Source organism: Macaca fascicularis, chromosome 5, assembly GCF_037993035.2.
Source record: "Macaca fascicularis isolate 582-1 chromosome 5, T2T-MFA8v1.1".
Lineage (NCBI taxonomy): Eukaryota > Metazoa > Chordata > Mammalia > Primates > Cercopithecidae > Macaca > Macaca fascicularis.
In genome coordinates, this window is record NC_088379.1 from 57,138,225 (window position 1) to 57,157,442 (window position 19,218).

General features: G+C 45.3%; 1 protein-coding gene across 7 annotated transcripts in view; it reads right to left on the reverse strand.

Moving 5' to 3' along the window:
* Nucleotides 1-19,218, reverse strand: part of SHROOM3 (shroom family member 3) — a 348,621-nt gene that overhangs the window by 35,894 nt on the left and 293,509 nt on the right. For all 7 annotated transcript variants that reach the window (XM_045392457.3, XM_065544545.1, XM_015450386.3 and 4 more), the window contains 2 exons: nucleotides 11,499-11,630; nucleotides 574-3,757 (listed from right to left, as the gene is read on the reverse strand). In XM_045392457.3, coding sequence (XP_045248392.2) covers nucleotides 574-3,757; nucleotides 11,499-11,630 — 3,316 coding nt within the window. The remainder of the gene's footprint in view (nucleotides 1-573; nucleotides 3,758-11,498; nucleotides 11,631-19,218) is intronic.

The following is a 19,218-nucleotide window of genomic DNA, read 5'->3' on the forward strand; positions in this document are numbered from 1 at the left end:
CTGAGACACAGGGGTCTGACATGTATAATATACTCTACTGCACAGGATTATCGTGAGGGTTAAATGAAATAATAAATGTAGATTACACTTAGCTCAGGACCTGCCACACACTTAGCTGAGGGCCAGGAATTCAATAACCAATGACTATCAATGTCAATCACTCTAGCTATTTTGTAGATGCAAAGTCCAATAGAAACAGAAAGGGTGCAAAGCTAAAACGTTTTAAATACTCAGATCCACACTCTAATCCATTAAAAAACAAAAAACAAAAAAGATAATCCCTAATTTTTCCTAACCTTGCATTTTTGCATTGAGAGGTGGTGACTTCCTAAAAAGGAGATAGATAGATAATCTGTATAACAATATAGGTAACCTAGATACCTATATCTTTATAAGGAAACCAGGCAGGGACACTTGAGAAACTCAACTCATGAAAACAAATGCTACTTTTCTGTTTTCACAAGGAAAACTGAACTGGGAGAGGGAGTGAGAGTGTTGGGGGTTGGGGAGCCCCATTAAAGCTTCTAGGGAGGAAGGGACAGTCCGAGGCCAGGACTTGCTGGTTGCACATACCTGGTGCTTGTCCGCAGTGGCGGGAGATGACCTGGACCTCACGTGGACAGGGCCGGCGAGGACGTCTGAGCGTTCCAGCAGGTCCTCAGCTGACATGGACTTCCCAGCCCTGGCCCCCCAGGAGGATGGCTCCCTGTGGGTCTCATCCACTCTCTGGGTGCCCCTTGTTCCACCATTTGCTCCACTGAGCAGCTCCCTTGGGACCTGTGGGTCCCCGCGTCGCCGTTCCCAGAGGCGGCGGCCACCGGCAAAGGAGCTGCTGCGATCTCGGGGAGCCTGCGGGGTTTCCGCAACTGTGGCCGGCAGGAGTGTGGCCTCCCTGCGGGGCTGCAGGCTGGGCTCCCGCAGCGAGCTCAAGCTGGAGGCTGAGGTGAGGCCGGAGGGTTCGAGCGCCGCGGGGCCAGGCTGGAGGTAGGCACTCTGGGCGCGCTCGCGCAGTGGCCCGGGCTCCTGGAGGCTGCAGCCGGCGGCGGAGGTAGGCCTCTTGCCGGTCTTGCGCTGGATGTAGTCGGCCAGGGCGCTCTGCTGGAACTGCTTCAGCTCGGGCCCCGACAGGCTGAGCGTGGAGCAGGCCTTGCCATCGCGCTCGAAGAGGCGGCGCCGGTCGGCCACGTTGCTCTCCGGGAAACGCATCCCATTCCTCTGCGGGCCCAGGGGTGTTGGTTCGGCCTCCTCCGCGACCCCCACCTCGTTCATCTTCTCGGGCTCGGAGTAGGAGCGCTTCTTCTGCTCGGGAGTCAGGCGCCGGCGAGCCCCTCTCCGGGCGGCAGCGGGCATGGGCCTGGCCAGGTCGCCCTCCGCAGGGGTTACACTGTGCCGCTCCCGGGGCGTGTGCGGGGAGGCGGAAGCCGGCGCCTCGGGGCTCCGCAGCCCCACGTGGGCCGAGGAAGGCCGCGGCCGCCAGGACTTCGATGCCACAGGCGCCCCCAGCTCCAGGTCTCGGCGTCGAAAGGAAGTGGCCCCCAAGACACGAGACTGAGCATCCTTGATGCTGTTCCGGTAGGCGCGACTGAAGGGGGCATCCAGCAGGGGCGACTCGGGCGAGCCGGGCCTGTCCCGCCACTCGGGCTCCCTCCCTGGCTCGCTGGAGAGCTGGAAGGTGCTCTGGCTGCGGAGGAGCCGAGCATCCGGCCTCTGGGGGCCACGGCCGCTCTCCGAGGCTCCTCCGCTCAGCTGCTGACCACAGGGCTGCCGGGAAGCCTCTTCCAACGTCAGCTCCCCGTTTTTGAAGTGCTGCTCCCCGTTGCCTAGGGGTTCAGCTGACTCAGAGAAACGGATGTGGGCTTTTATCTCCTCGAAGTCATTCCCAGAAGTACTGGAAGTTGAGACTGTCCTGTGGGGCCTATAGTTCTGGCCAAAACCGGAGCCGCCCACACTCGGTCTCTGGCTCCCTTGCTCTCGCTGCTCGAATTTGGAGACCTTCTCCAGCACCGAGCAGTGGGGCTTCCCGTACTGAAAGCCCTGAAGAGCCGAGGCGCTGCCTGGGCCGGGCCCCCTCCGGCCGAGACTGGATGTGTGCGGGTGCGAGGCGGCAGGCAGCTCTTCAGGCCTTGGGTCTGTGCTGTGGAAAGAGGCCGAGGCACCGGTCCTCCCCTCGGGCCGCGGGTAGGAAAGCTGCCGGTCCAGATGGCTCCCAAGGTCAGGAGCGGCTTTCCTCCCAGGGTCTTCTGCCTTGGTGTTGACTGCACAGGTGGGCCTGCCTCCCGGGTAACCCTCCTGGGCTCCCCGGCCTAGCTCCAGGCTGCTGTGTCTTCTCAGACTCTCAGGAATGTTCTGGAGAGATGAGAAGGCTGACTTGGTCTTGCCAAAGTTGCCTGACAGGCTCTGGCCTACGCCTTCTCTCTCCAGCCTCCTCCAGAGGTTGGCATTGTGGTCTTCCTGGAAATCACCCTCCCAAGGCTCTGAGAGCCTGGAAGATCTCTTGTCTTCACCCGCTGGCCAGGCCTGAGCCTGAGGGCATTTGAGGCTGTGGGGATGAGAAGATGGTTTGTTGCTGTGGGTGCTCTTTCTCTCATTGGAATGTGGGCTGTTGCCTTGGGGAGGTGTGAGATGTCTCTTCAGGGAGGCATCCTCCTCATTTTCAGGCACTGAAGAAAAATGGACTTTGGAGGGGACATACTTGACTGTAGCTTCTGGTTTCTTCTCCACTGGGGACAGCAAGTCATGTTCTAAGGGCTGGCAAAAGGCAAACCCAGGCCTGCTAGATCCATTCTGGTTCCCATTCTCATCAATGGTAGCCATCTTGTTGCACGCTCCCTGAGGGGCTATGTATCCACTCTCCTTGGCCAGTGCAGGGTACACCAGACCGTTGCTACTCACAGAAGGCTGAGGCACCTGGGCAAAGTGTGGCTCCAGGGAAGGTACAGGGTAGATGCTGGTCGGCAGCAGAGGTTGGCCAGGTTGGGCCTTCTGGGTATAGTTATGCTTGGGCTTCACTGGGGGGCTGTTCTCTGGACTCTTCTCCAGCACAGTATGCAGCTGCTCCTCTATGAATGGAGACTTCAGGGAGCCTAAAGAGTTTGCCTGAGGCCGGCAGAGCCGTTTCTGATCAAGGCTAGACCAGGAGCTGGGCCGCTCACGGTGCCGAAATGCTGCATAACTGTCACTCCGAGCTGGAGGCAGGGGTGCACCCACCTTAGGAGGAAGGTTTTCTGTGGCAGTCTCCAAGGAACTGGGGCACTGCTGGCTCCAGGATGGGGGTGGCACTCCCTTGCCCCGAGGAATATTAGACCATTTATCATAGCCCTGACCATCTGCTGAGGCTCGGGCCTCCCTACCTTGAAGCAGCAGGGCTGAAGAGTTCACCTCATACTCTGCTGAGACTCCCCTCCGGGTGTCATAGACTGTCTTGACATAGCGAATATCTGCCTGCCTCATCCCTTCAAGGAGGCCACCTCGAGCAGAAGTATTGTCCATGGAGCTTGAACGCTCCCGGGCAGAGATGCTAGGGGGCGGATACTCCAGGATGCTAGAACTGGTGGAGAAAGAGCTGTAAGCCGAGTCTCTCTTGTTATGGAAGTGGCTGAGCTGGTCAATGCTGCCGGTGGACTTGGCAGGGGAAAGATGACAGGGTGGGTATGCCCCACTGGGCTCCAGGCTCTCCATGCTCCCCTGAGAGCTGCACTGGTCAGGGCTCCGCCTTAGATAGGCATGGTCATAGTTGGAGAGGTCACTAGTAGAGGAGCTGGAAGAAAGGGAGACAAAGCAGTCAGCACCACTGAGCTGTTATCATTTAGTAGGCTTACAGGCAGAGGACCCAGCTTATAAATGTTCTCTTGTGCAAGAGGTTTGGTGTTTGGAAGGGTGGGTAAAAAGGGCCATATTTGGGCCTTGCTCAGCCTCCTTGTTTGTCATCGCTAGGAGTAACTGCCCAACACTCTAACCTATTTGCCTCCAATTAATCACCCAGGCTAGCAAGGAGGAATGAGGAGCTCAGAGGAAGCCACGTGGCCTTTGGGCACAGGCAGCACTTTGATGTGACTTGCTGCATGCTGGAAATGACATTCCGCATGCGCCAAGAAATGAGAGAGGTGGAAGAGTGATTGAGACCGAAATTGTGTATCTGCTGGGGTTGTTTGTGTGAAGAGGAGAAAAGCTTAGTAAGAGAATAGGCATGGGTGAAGGAGACTTTGTGTGCACATGTGTATGTTTTTAGTTAATATCTTTCCTTTTTATGGAATTGAAGGATACACCCTGGCAATCTTCCTGGAATCTCAACTGCACTAGAAACAATTTGTTTGTGGTAAGAAAGCTAAACACAAAGCTGAATGAGAGAAATTAGAGTCAGAAAAAGCTCATGAGAGGCAGAGAGAAGGGGAAAGAGGGAAGGAAAGGGAAGCTTTATGAGAAGGCTTAATCATAGGGGCTCTTGGGTGCTGGGATTCCATCACCTGTGGATGACTTCCAAAAGCCAAAGCAAAGCCTCCTCATACATTTAGGAGGGCAAGGCCTTCTCATTTACAAGCTCCTCCAGATGGTTTTCAGAGCCCGTCTGGAGAAGAGGAAAAAGACTATCAATCATGGCATTGTAAACTCCAGACAGTTGTCTCAAAATAAAATTACTTATAAACTCTCTCTCTCTATATATATATTAAAATCACTTAAAATTCGACAATAAGAAAGCAACCTGATTTAAAAACTGGCCAAAGACATCCTAAGAAGATATACAGATGGCGAATAAGCAAATGAAAAGGCTGTCATCCTAAGTCACTAGGAAATTACAAATTAAAACAACAAGATACTGGGGAACATGTTCTCAGGACCTCCTGAGGGCTGTGTCATACGCAAAAACAAAAAACAACCAAACCAAACCAAGTGTGTACCACTACACACCTATTAGAACAGCCAAAATCCAGAACATTGGCAACACCAAATGCTGGTGAGGATGTGGAGCAAGAGAAGCTCTCATTCATTGCGGGTGGTAATGCAAAATGGCACAGCCACTTTTAAAAGAAGTTTGGCAGTTTCTTACAAAATTAAACATACTCTTACCATAAGGTCCAGTGATCACATTCCTTGGCATTTATCCAAAGGAGCTGAAAACTCATGTCCACACAAAAACCCACACATGGATGTTTATAGCAATTTTATTCATAATTGCCAAAACATGGAAGCAACAAGGCTGTCCTGCAGTAGGTGAATAAACTGTGGTATATCTACACAATGGAATATTATTCATTACTTAAAAAAAGAAAATGCTGTCAAGCCATGAAAAAAAAAATGAAGGAAACTAAAATGTATTTTACTAGATGAAAGAAGCCAGTCTGAAAAGGCTACAAACCATATGATTCCAACTACATGACTGACATTCTGGAAAAGGCAAAACAATGGAGACAATAAAAAGATCAGTGGTTGCCAGGTCTTAGGGGCGATGCAAGGAGGAATGGGTGGAGCACAGAGGATTTTTAGGGCAGTGAAACTATTCTGTATGATACTATAATGGTGGATACATGCCATTATACATTTGTCCAGACCTACAAAATGCACAACAGCAACAGTGAACCCTAATACAAACTATGGACTTTGGGTGATTATGATGTGTCAATGTAGGTTTATCAGTTGTAAGAAATGTACTACTCTGGTGGGGGCTGCTGATAATGGAGGAGGCTATGCATGTATGGGGACAGGGACTATATGGGAAATCTCTGGACTTTCTGTTCAATTTCACTGTGAAACTAAAACTGCTCTAAAACATGTCTGTCTCTGTCTCTCTATAAATACACATGGGGAGGGCATATAGGAAGGAATAAGTGGTTCCAATGTTTGTGACTCACTGTTCTCTAAAGAAGGGTAAATCACTAGAAGTTCTTGCCCAAGATTTTCTATTTTTAAATGGATAGGCATTTCAACCCTATTAAAATTCATGATGTATTCTTATATTTCTAGATCACATGTAAATAAATGTAGTGTCTTATTGGCCAAGTATGTGATAATGCCTTGTGGCTGGAATATCTCCAGATAATATGTTGAGACTAGAAGAACCATATTCTGAGTCAAAATTTGTGCTGGAATTTAAGGAAAAGAAGGACCACACTTTCAGCAGCTCTCCTCAAGAATGTAATTTTTCTGTATCAGAGAAAGTCAGCTTACTGAATGGCACATCCTACTTTGGGATGGATAGGTATAAATTCAAGGGAGAAAGGAAGGAAATAGCTCCCAAACCAGCCAGATCAGGGAAATCAGACCCGGTACTCAATGGCATGGCATATGTCAAAGATTCTACCCTCTACCCCGAATTTCTTCATTCCTTTCTAAATAAAGAGGTTGTACTAAAGAGGCATCAGACAGCCTTGTTGTGGATAATCTTGTATGACCCAGTCTGCTTCCTTTTTAGAGCTAATACTTCCAGGGGAAATGGAACCCCATAAGGGCTGTTTCATTCACCATTTCTATGAAGGTAGGAAACATTAGGTAATCCTCCTCCCAACTGCTGAGAATTTTAGCAGTCTTTCATTGAAAGGATAATTCAAATCTAACTTAGGAACACACACAACAAATCAAAGTAAATAAACTGATAGTTAACTGAAACACTACTGAGTGGGGAAAATACTATCCTTAACATATCTTTTTTTGTTTGTTTGTTTGTTTTTTTCTTTGAGATAGAGTCTCGCTCTGTCGCCCAGGCTGGAGTGCAGTGGCGTGATCTTGGCTCACTGCAACCGCTCTCTCCCACGTTCAAGTGATTCTCCTGCCTCGGCCCTCCAAGTGGCTGGGATTACAGGTGTGTGCCACCACACCCAGCAAATTTTTGTATTTTTAGTAGAGACGGGGTTTTACCATGTTGGACAGGCAGGTCAAAGTGCTGGGATTACAGGTGTGAGCCATGGTCTAACATATCTTAAAATATAGATGGTGTCTATAAATATGAAATCTCTGTTACACATATCTCTAGAATCAGACCAGTGCAAGGGTATAGTGGGTTCCTAAGGTAGCAAACCTAAGGTAGAAAGGCCATGGAAGGCCTCTGTCAGGTGCTCTCCCTCCTACCCAGAGAGGGTTCTGTCCCTTCGGAATTACCATTCCCAAGCTGCCTGGGGAATACAGGCGCTGATATCACTCTCTAGGATAAGTTCTTCCACTGTTGTCTGGAAATATTCATTTTTATTACCTTTGCCATTGATACCTCCAAAATGGCACTTTTAGCGATGGGTAAGAAAACTTGGAATGAAGGTTCTCAATCCTGCAACAATTCCAACTCACATAAAACCAGCCTTACTGTCAAGAGGGGTGCATCTTGAGTGGATCAAAGTTCTTACCATGGTCTGACTACTTCTCCAGCCTTTTTCTTTCGCTCTTCTTCTTGCACCCTGCACTCCAGCATAATAGTATCCCTGCTGAAACTCAAACCCAGGAAATTTGTTCCTATCTCAGGGTCTCAGAGTCTTTGTACTCACTGCACCCACCACCTGGAATGCTCTTCACCTGGCTTACTCCCTCCTTTCATTCAGAGAGGGCCTCCTGGAACTAACTAAAGAGTATCTCTTCTCTCCTTTGTGCCTGTTACCCTGCTTTATTTTCTTCACAGCACTTACCACTACTTGACATTATATCATATCCCGTTGGTTATGTGAAAGAGACTGCAACTGTATCTATAATATTTAAAGAACTGAAGTGCACATAAAATGCTTGTTAATTCTGTGGTAGATATATGTATTCTTACAATATCATTCTATTTTGTGTGTTTAAAAGTATTTTAAACACAGGTATCTACCAGGTATGGTGGCTCACGCCTGTAATCCCAGCACTTTGGGAGGCTGAGGTGGGAGGATCCCTTGAGCCCAGAATGTCAATGCTGGAGTGAGCCTTGATCACATCACTACACCCCAGCCTGGGCTACACAGTGAGAACCATCGCAAAAAAAAAAAAAAAAAAAAAAAAAAAAAAAAGTTATTGTAAAAATATTTAAAACATAGAGCACAAAATAAAGTGTATGAAAACATTTCCTAAAGTGTGCTCACAGAACACTAATTCCTTAGATGATTAAATATGTTTGGAAAATACTGACCTAAATAAGCTAAACAATTTTATTGACTGCAAGATTTCTGAGTCTTTTATAAACTGTTGTTCTCCCAAACCATTTTTCAGGTGTTGTTCTAAAAGAGAAATATATAATACTAAGAGATGTTTTCTAAACTTACTTGATCCCAGAAACTTTTTTTTCCTAAGGAGTATCTAGTGGACTGTTATTCCACGGAACACATTTTGTGAAACAAATATTGTGGTGTAGGGGGCTTTTTATGTCTTGTTCACCATTGTACTCCCAATACCTACAAAGCATCTGAGATATTGTGGGTGCTCATACAGATTTGTTGAATGAATGAATCACTGATTTGATATTGCTATTTCAGCCTCTTGTCAGGGGGCTGGACTACATAACTTTTCAAGGACTCTTCTAAAGTACTTTTGGGTGAGATTTCCGTAAGGCAGCAAAAACAGAATGTCAAGGGTCTGATAGAAAGCAGCTGAAATACAATTTCAGTGAAATTCCAAATCCAACCTAGCTCACAGTTAAATTACACATTTTCAGTCTCAGTCTCTCCATACTTCTCTTTCTCTCTCTCTCTCTCACTTCACTCCTGTCCCTCCCTCATCCTCTCACCCCCTCATACGCCTGCTTCTCAACAAGAAACAGATCCATAAATTCAGGACTGAGATTGGTTTCTGGAACTTAAACTAAGGCTGTCAGAGAGATACCAGCCACCTGATGTGGCACACTGGACCACTAGATGCCACTGTTCTCCTCAGAAACACACCTGGGGCGCCTCTGCACCTGCAGCTGCCAAGATCAGACCCCACAGGTGGAACTTGGCATGGGCCAAGCCCTCTGCCAGAGCTGCAAGCCTCAGGCATGGAATGAACAGAGCACAGGGTGGTTTGTGCTGCAGCAGGAGAGAATGCACACGTCTGTAACGTTTTGGGTTATTTGAACTTTCCTTTCTCCTTTTGTCCACATGTAGTGCTTTTGTGCTGACGGTCCTTGTGTCAGGGGGAACTATTTTGAAGCTTGAATCAGAGAGACAGAGTGGTAGATACAACACAAGGGCAGATCCACCTGCCTAAGCCCTCTGGAGGCTGGGATGCTGAGGAGGGGGGAGGAGGTGCAGAAGTACAGCCTTGAAAATACTGTACTTCTGGTGCTGATGGCCCCATTCCCCTGAGGCCTGTCGGAGCTCACCATAGTTACTGTAAGCAGTCATTCTAAGCACTGATTGCAGCGCTTATTTCTGCTGAAGGGCCAGCACATTTTTTAAGTCACAATATGGCTTTGGATTTAGGACTTCGTAAGAAGGTTAGGAGTAAGGACACTCAAAGACCCCACTGTTGAAGGGCACTCTGTTAATACATACACACCTGCATTTATAAGTGTGTGCCGGCCATTCACTATCAAGTTCAGTACCAGGTTTCATGGTGTCCTGAAGTCTTCAGCTTAATTATTATAATCAGTCATCATTCATTGAGTGCTTACTGTGTACTTAAGAATTGCACATATGCTATTTTATATAATCCTCACAACAATCCAATGACGTAGGTACTAGTTATTTTTTACAGAAAAAGAAGCCAAGATCAAAGGTTAAATGATTTGCTCAAGCTTACACCATAGGGGGAAGGGGAGATTTAAACCTCTGACTTAAAGGCCCAGTCCCTTACCACTATGCTATTCTTCCTTCATTGTTAGACTCCACACACCTTATCTTCTAAAGGCCCTCAACACCTCCATGCCTGTAAAGCACAAGCAGTCTGCCTTTGTCAAGGGTCAGGAGACACTGCTAGGAAACCTGCTGTCTGAGAACAGATGGCTCAGACGGTGGGAATAATTTCTTTCAGGGTGATTGGGAGGGACATGAGCAAGGGAGAGAAGCATCTGTAACCAGGAGGGAACCAGGACATTATCTCTTCCTGTGGCCCGAAGCCTACCCTGATATGCTGAGAAAGGTTTGTCCTGTTCAATTCCATGAGCTACTGTTCATCAGTGAGAGGTCTAGGATTTGGCCCTTGACTTGACCAGACATGAGCATTAAGGGCTGTGACTGAGTTCTGGCCTTGCCAAATGCATAGGTACCATCTGTTCATTAAGTAATCCTTCCAGAAGCTTCCAGCCTCCCCTCTTCCCCCCAACACACATGCATACACACACCAACACTTGCACCTCCTTTGTATGTAAGGACTAAGTGACCCTTATTTTCCTGCCCTTGCTACCATTAGCTCTATCTAAGCATTTCCCAAAAGTGATAAGCTACGGGGTCTGACTCCCTGAGATCAGAAGATAGATTCCAGTTTGTATGGGTCCCAAGTCTGAAGTGGAGGGGAGTCCTGGCGTAGTTCTCTCTAATGTGCGGTGGTGGTCAGGCTGTGCTCCCTCCTTCTATAACCCCTCTCCTAAACCACTTGTGAGGGCTCTCCTTCCTCACCAAACCTTCACCCATACGACAGTAGCTAGAAAAACAGAGGAAGTATAATCTACTGATTACATGCAGCAGCTTTGAAACCTGGCTTGGATTTGTCTTGACTTGGATACTGATCAGTTGTTTGCGCTTGGACAAACTAATCTTTCCAAGCTTAAATTTCCTTTTTTCTTTTGAGCTGGAGTCTCACTCTGTTACCCAGGCTGGAGTGCAGTGGCACAATCTGAGCTCACTGCAACCTCCACCTCCCAGGTTCAAGTGATTCTCCTGCCTCAGTCTCTCGAGTAGCTGGGATTACAGGTTCATGCCACCGCACCTGGCTAATTTTTGTATTTTTAGGAGAGACAGGGTTTCACCATGTTGGCCAGTCTGGTCTTGAACTCCTGACCTCAGGTGATCTGCCCTCCTTGGCCTCCCAAAGTGCTGGGATTACAGGAACGAGCCACTGCACCCAACCCCAAGCTTCAATTTTCTATTCTGCAAAATGGGGTTAATACTACTGTATCTGTTTTAAAGAAGTCTATGAGTCACTACATGAGATAATGTATACACTGAGTGGTCCTCAGTACGTCAGTTGTTGTGCTGTTGGAGCTAAGATGGACGAACTACCTTAACTGAAAGAGCAAAATCAAGTGGGGAGTTCAAACACATGAATAAAAATGGATACGGTTTTGACTACAGCAGAAAGCACACTTAAGCAATGAAGGAAGAAAAATCTCAATTTGTCTAATATAGTGCTATCAGTGGAGAAATGTCTGAGAACTGATGGACTCCATAAATATCTCAAATGGCCTGCCAGGGCTTCAAATAATTCTGATCTTCAAGTTGATCTAGCCCAGCATATAAAGGTAACTCATATACACGTCAAACACTGTAAGAGGATGAGAAAAGCAGCTGATAGAGATTTAATATTTAATGTGAGTATAAGAAAAAATGTTCTCAAAACAGAGAAGAAAAAATTCTTTTCTGGGAACATGACATTAGAAAGAAAGAAACCCTTTGGTCTCAGCTATAGCAACTTACCTGGAATGGTAGCTTTGGTGCCAAGGAGGGCCGATCATACCCTGAGATATCTGCATCATGCTGGCATCGGGTTGCTTCTCCCCAGACTTAGTTGTGTGCCACGAGTGAGGTCGGCCTGCAGGCTCACTGCGCCTGGGGAGACACAGGAGGGACCCCCCAACGTTAGCCAAAGTCTCAGCTGAGTCTCCTCACCGATGTGACTTGTGGATTTGGAAGCAAACACTCTGTGTCCTCAGAGATTGAAAAGCAACCAAGTCAATACTAAGAAGAAGATTTTGCTACTTATTTCTGTGACTAATCATTGCTATTCTCTGCTTAACTTGTAAAAATTTTTACTTATTTTGACATAATTTCAGACTTGCATTAAAATGTTGCAAAATTAGTGTAAAGAATTCTCACATAATCTTTGCCTAGATTTCCTACATGTTAACATTTTATACTTTATTAATGTAAAGCACACAGAGTTGCCTTGGTCCCTCTTGGTCTCTATCTATCCATATATAAAAATGGGAGCCCACAATTCCTTTCCATTTCCCAAAGGGCTTTCGATATACGGTAAAACATTTTCTGGGGATTTTGAAGTCCTCTGTCATATCCTGTTGCTGGATAAATGATACTATTACTTTCTTGGTAAGAACTGCATAAACATTAGCAGTAACCTCAGTGTGAACACTGCTGTAAGCTACGTGGTCTGGAGAACAAAGTGCTCTCTAAAATTTCTCATTTTGCAAGTCAATGACTTCAACTTTTAAACATCCTGCCCTTACAACACAAAGAATTGACAAAGACAAAGGGAAAATGTGGGTGTCCTTCATACTGCAACACTGAAGAATGAATTCGGGAAGGAAGCTTGCACTACTATAGAAGGTCAGTCAGGAGAGAGTTGCTGTGCCTTATTTTTGGCAAAAAAAGTCAGGTAATCTATCAGGCATTTCATGCTGAAAATTCTTGAACTGTAAGACTGTAGGAGAATTTTTCTGCAGTTTAGAAACATATGGGATCCAGGAATCCATTTGGATATGATGAAAATAATAACTGTAAGTTATTCCAACTCATTGTACTTGGCCTTGTAGCTGAAAATGCACCTATCCCTTTTCTATGAAAAAATAAATTAGTTTTTGTAATATAAATGAAAAACAATTCCCCTGAAGCCAATAAAATTTAATGTATTAGGACATCAGAAAAATACTAGACCAGGTGTCAGGAGATCTGGGCTCTTGCCCTGACTTTGTTATTAACTTGCTGTCTGACCTTATGTGAGTTACTTCCCCTTCTTAGCTAAGCCTTTGCTCATCTAGAAAGTGAGAAGATTCATCAGAGGCTGGATTAACCGCATCTTAATCTAAAATAACTTTAAAAATACAGCAGACACTGAAGAGCTTCTCAAAACGGATGATGACTTAAAACACTCACACACACACACACACACACACACACGCACACACATATATTTCAACTCCTTAAAGAGAGATTAGGGTGATAGGAAAATGTTCTTGTGTGAAGCAAGGGAAACAAATATACAAGTTTTTTTTGTTTTTGTTTTTGTTTTTTAAACAGTCAGTCAACAAAGATTTACTGAATTGAAGGAGCCTGTAGTCAGGTGGACTAATGCTTGAGTTGCCAAATAGGTCAGGAAAAGTGAGAAAAATTCAACTCTCTCTCAAGAGAGGAAGAGAGGCTGGAATGTAGCTAAAGCTATCAGCTCTGAGATAAGACAAACCTGGGTTCTAATCCAGTTAAACTGAATACCACTGGTTTTAGCTTTTAGATCTCAGGTAAATTTCTTAATCGCACTGAGTTTCCTTCTCTATAAAAGGCAGATTATAGTTGAACCTATTCACAGGGGTTTTGTGAGATTGAAAATGAGAAAACACAACTGGCCCATAGTAAGAGCTCAAAAAATGTTAAGTCTTATTATCATCATTCATTATTAATAAGTTGATGAAGAGTAGACAGGGTAGGGAGACAAGCCTTTAGAGATCTCTAAAAGGAAGGATGGTAAATGATGAGGGAGATGGGAATGGGCAGGAATCACTGGTGCTGATGAGGCGCCCGGCCCCGAGCTCCCCAGAGAGGTATTGAATCAATAATTATAGCAGAGTCTGGCCTGAGACTTACCATGGTCACAGCCTGTCGGACCCTGGCCATGGTGGTGAGGAAGGGAGCCATCAGAGCAGTGGCTGTGACCTGAAATAACAGGGGTAAACATAGGCCAAAAAGAAACAGACCTTGCCCACCTGGAAACTATAAAGGAACAAAAAGGAGCAGGTGCACAGCTTGGGCTACAGAGATGAAGTAGATGCAAAATCAAGACATCAACAGCAGAAGCCAATATATGATAATTTGTTTGCCTCCTTGTCCCCATAGGTATTAGTTCATTCTCACGCTGCTGATAAAGACATACCTGAGACTCGGCAATTTACAAAAGAAAGAGGCTTAATGGACTTACACTTCCACATGGCTGGGGAGAGGCCTCAGAATCATGGCAGAAGGCAAGGAGCAGCAAGTCACGTCTTACATGGATGGAAGCAGGCAAAGAGAGAGAGAGCTTGTGCAGGGGAACTCCTCTTTTTAAAACCTAGATCTCATGAGACTTATTCACTATCATGAGAACAGCATGGGAAAGACTTGCCTCCATGATTCAATTACCTCCCACCGGCTCCCTCCCACAACACGTAGGAATTAAAGGTGAGATTTTGGTGGGCACACAGCCAAACCATATCACCTCTTTAATCCTCATTAACAGGTCCCATGTAATCACTAAACCTTGAAGTTTAGCACTGCTGCCCAGGCTGGAGTGCAGTGGCACGATCTCAGCTCACTGCAACCTCCACCTCCCGGGTTCAAGTGATTCTCCTACTTTAGCCTCCTGAGTAGGAGGCTGGAACTACAGGCACATGCCACCATTACTGGCTAATTTTTTTTTGGTAGAGATTTGAATGGAGACACAGCCAAACCATATCACCATACCTCTCTAATCTTCATTAACAGGTCCCATGTAACCACTAAACCTTGAAGTTCAGCACTGCTGTCCAGGCTGGAGTGCAGTGGTGCAATCTCGGCTCACTGCAACCTCTGTGTCCCAGGTTCAAGTGATTCTCCTACCTCAGCCTCCTGAGTGGGAGGCTGGAACTACAGGCACACGCTACCATGACTGGCTAAATTTTTTTTTTTTTTTTTGATAGAGACGGGGTTTCACCGTGTTGGCCAGGCTGGTCTCAAACTCCTGGCCTCAACTGATCCGCCTGCCTTAGCCTTCTAAAGTTGAATCAACTTTTTTTTTTTTTTTTTTTTGAGATGGAGTCTTGCTCTGTCGCCCAGGCTGGAGTGCAGTGGCACAATCTCAGCTCACTGCAACCTCCGCCTCCCGGGTTCAAGCAGTTCTGCTGCCTCAGCCTCCTGAGTAGCTGGGATTACAGGCATGTGCCACCAAGCCTGGCTAATTTTTTGTATTTTTAGTAGAGATGGGGTTTCACCATATTGGCCAGGCTGGTCTTGAACTCCTGACCTTGTGATCTGCCCACCTTGGCTTCCCAAGGTGCTGGAATTACAGGCATGAGCCACCGTGCCTGGCTGAATCAACCTTTTTCACAGCGCAGGTAGGCAGAGAGCCTGAGGGTTCATGGCTCAGTATCTTAGCAATTCAGCATTCTTGCTGCTAGTCCTTCTCTAATTTTGGACACCAAAGTCCCCAGAAACTAGGCTGCTGCATCTTCAACCAGTTTCTTGAAGATAGGCTGCCTCACTGACTTAGATTCCTGGTTTCTCACCTTGTTCTATCCAATGATTAGAAATCCTTCCTAGTGTTCTAAACCCGTCAGGGGCTGGCCCGAATCACACAGTAAGTCTGGGAGTAAGGTTTTAAACCCAGTTATATATGACTTCAGGTACTCAACAAATGCCACTGCTTAATCACATAGCAAAGACCCAGCCTCAGTGAAAAAATAAAGTCTCTTTGCATGAGATACCTAGAGGCATTTTATGTATGTATCACTTTAGACCCCAGTGGGCCCAAAATACATTAGGAGAAAGATGAGAAAGAACAAACTGTCATCTTCCTACTGCTGATTCCCACTACTTAGTGAAGAGAGTTTTGGCAGAATCACTCTCAGTAGTACAAATTAGCCCTGGGACTAGGTATTGGCCTTGAGAAGCCAATGGACACCAATGGATGGTGACCTCAGACCAGCACCACGTGACACTAAGGATGGCTCTTCAGTGACTTCATCACCTAACGGTATCTGTCCATGCCTAGCTAGATGCCAAGAAAATTTTCCCACCCAAGAGAAATAGAAACTGATAAATTCCATAGGCTCCACGGGAAAAAAGATGCCTTTTCCTGTCAAGGAGATGAGGTGTGAGACAATGTTTACTGATAACTTCAGGGGTTCCAGATAGGCCCTCTGGTTTGCTTATGCCTATAAGCCGAGTTACTTGGGAGGCTGAGGCAGGGGGCTCAATTTTTTTTTTTAATTAGCTGGGTGTGGTAGCATCCACCTGTAGTCCCCACTACTCAGAGGCTGAAGTAGGAGAATCACTTGAACCCAGGAGTTCGAGGCTGTAGTGAGCAATGACTGTGTACCACTGCACTCCAGCCTCCAGAGAGATGGTTTATTTTATTTTATTTTATTTTATTTTATTTCATTTTAGATGGAGGGGATGGGAGTGGAGAGAGAGAAGAGGAAATGAGCAGGATGCAGATAGCTAATTCTGGGGCATGTGAATGAGTGCCTGTGGAACTTTCAGTGGAGAGGTGTGGCAAGGAGAGGGACTAGAGGACTGAGGGCTTGGCTGCATATAGAAATTTACGAGTCACAAAACACAGGGCCTTTGAGAGAAAATAAGTGACTTGGGGAGAATGAACAGGGAGACAAAGGAAATAGTTTAAGGACGAGTCTCTGAGAACGGTCAAAATTTAGGGGAGTGGGAGCCTGGGAAAAAGCCCAAGAAAAGCTTCCACAGAAGAGGGAGGAAAACAAGTTAAGTATGGGAGTCTCACAGATTTCTAGTGGGGAGAGTGAGGAGGAGGAGGAAACTGTCAACCACTGCAACGCTGTAAAGAAGTTAGTGTGATGAGGGTAGATGCATGGCCACTGGACTTGGCAACTAGCAAGTCCTTGCAATGGCATGATTTAGGATGGGGCTAAAGGTGAACAAGGGATAAGCCAGAGGCAGTATGGGCAGATGATTCCTTCAAAAACCTGTTTCTAAAGGGGAAGAAGAGGGTGGTAGCTACAAGACTGGAGGGAGCCAGGGAGGGAAAAGGTTTTGTTCCTGCTGTTTTTGTTTTAAATGAGAAGTTTAAGCAAGTGCCTGTAAGGCAGAGAGCATGCACAGGCCCATCTGACGACACAGGACACAGGAGGAGGACTCCTTAAAGACTCAGGAGCAGGCAGGAAGGGATGGGATTCAAACGCTCAGGTGAAGGGTATGAGCTTATGGAGGAGGAAAGCCAGTGCTGTTGAGATAGAAGAAAGGCGGATGCTGGCAAATGTGAAAGCAAGTAGGTAGCACGAAAAGTTGAGGGGACCTCGCGCCCAATGTCCTGTTTTCATGATGAAGCCTAACCTGGAAGAGGGAGAAGTGAGGGAGGTGACACAGGGGGTCGGGCTCCAGGGACGTGGTACATGAGGACTAGAAGAGTTGAAACTGATATTTTAAAATATTCAATTATCCTTATCACTATACATTATTTGTATTGAAACATCGTTATGTACCCCATAAATATGTACAATTAAATGTCCATTTAAGAAAATTAAAAATTAAATTTTAAACGGACATTTTAAAGAAATAATGACCAAGATACTGTATCTGCCCTTAAGGAGCTTATATTCTGCGGGAAAGACCAAATGAAGTAATTCCTACAGTACAGATAAAATAAGTGCTTTAGAAAGTAGGCCCGATACTTGCAACACGAAGACAGCAAACTCAACTTCGGGGCTTTTTCTTTGGAGGAGGTTGGAGAGGTAACTATTTATTTGCCCTGGGTAGAGTATCAGGTTTCATCACAGTGCTAATAGATTAAGAACAAGATGATTTGGGCGGGGAGAAAGCAAATCAAAAGGCCCTGAAAAAAACAAAAACACGAAAAAAAAACCCTACTTTTCTTTTAGATGCAGAACATATGTTAGGAGAAGGCTTCTGAGATAAATCTTTGTTTTATAAGATTCTTCCATAATGTACAGATAGGAGTTAAGTGATGAAATAAGGGGAGAATTGAAAAGGATGACCAAAAATAGCCCACCAGTGTATATCAGTACAACCTGAATGAAGGCCAACTTGGCGACATCTAGCAAATGATTTTTAAAATAACATATCCATCAAAAGATTGGAAGACAACCTAAATGCCCATTAGCAGCAGGCTAGTTAACTCAGTGTGGTACATCCATATAATGGCTGTTAAAAAGGATGAAGTATCTCTATACATACTGACATGGAGATACCTCCAAATATATTAAGTTACACTAGTAAAATGCAGAGTTACATGTACAGTCTGCTACAGTATGTGGGGGAAAACATAATCACATGTTAATTACATATTAATGTAAAGAGTATTTTTGGAAGGACACTTAAGAAACTAGATACAATGACTGCCTCTGGGAAGGAAAACTGATTTTCACTGTATTTCATTTTGTAACTTTTCAAATTTTATACTATATGCATGTATTACCTATTGAAAAGCAAAGTATTTTTAAAATAGTCTCTCATTTTGAAAATATAATTCACTGTAGCTTGAGAGTTTAAAAAAAAAAGTTAAACAGCTATTTATGGACTTTTTCAATGATGGGAAACATTTAATAAGCATTCCTAAAGAGCATGGCATGCTAATTTTACATTTTGGGATCACTTTGATCTTTAAGAACATAAAGAAATATTTTCCTAAAGTACATCACATCATGAGCATATCAGTAAGTCAGAAAATGGTTTAATTTTAAAATTTAGCCAACTAAGTTTTGTGTGTGGGTGTAATTCAAACAAAGCCCTTTTGTTGCATTCCTAACCACAAACAAGGAAGCTTCACTGCGTGGGATGGGTAGGCTGATGAAACTGGAATTCGCAAGTGACATGATGTCCTTCTTAGATGATTTTGCCCTAACACAGAGAGATTTGGGAATGCAAAACAAGTTTCTGAGCAATCTACAGTAAGTTCAGTATTTTAAGCAGCATTCACTCATCACCTATGTGCCTTCGACCTTGTTAAATTATAGTTGGAGCTCTGCAAGGTCACGGATGGCCTAAGAGTTTGTAATTTTTTGGGGGAGGCTCAGATGCAAGAAAAACTGTTAAACAAAGTTAGAGCATCATTCATTCACTCAAAAAATATTTGAGTGCCTACTGAGTGCCAACCACCATTCTAGGCACTTGACGAGTATTTTCTCACTTAGCCTTTATATTATCTTTATGATTCAGGGCTATTAATGAGGAAAGTGAGGTAAATATAGAATAAACAACGTGTTCACTATCACAAATGTAGTGAGCAGCACAGCTACCAAAGACAGGCATCTGTCTCCAGAGCCTGTGCTTTTTTTTTTTTTTTTTTTTTTTTTTGAGACAGAGTCTTGCTCTGATGCCCAGGCTGGAGTACAGTGGTGCAATCTTGGCTCACTGCAAGCTCTGCCTCCCGGGTTCACACTGTTGTCCTGCCTCAGCCTCCTGAGTAGCTGGGACTACAGGCACCCACCACCATGCCTGGCTATTTTTTGGTATTTTTTTTAGTAGA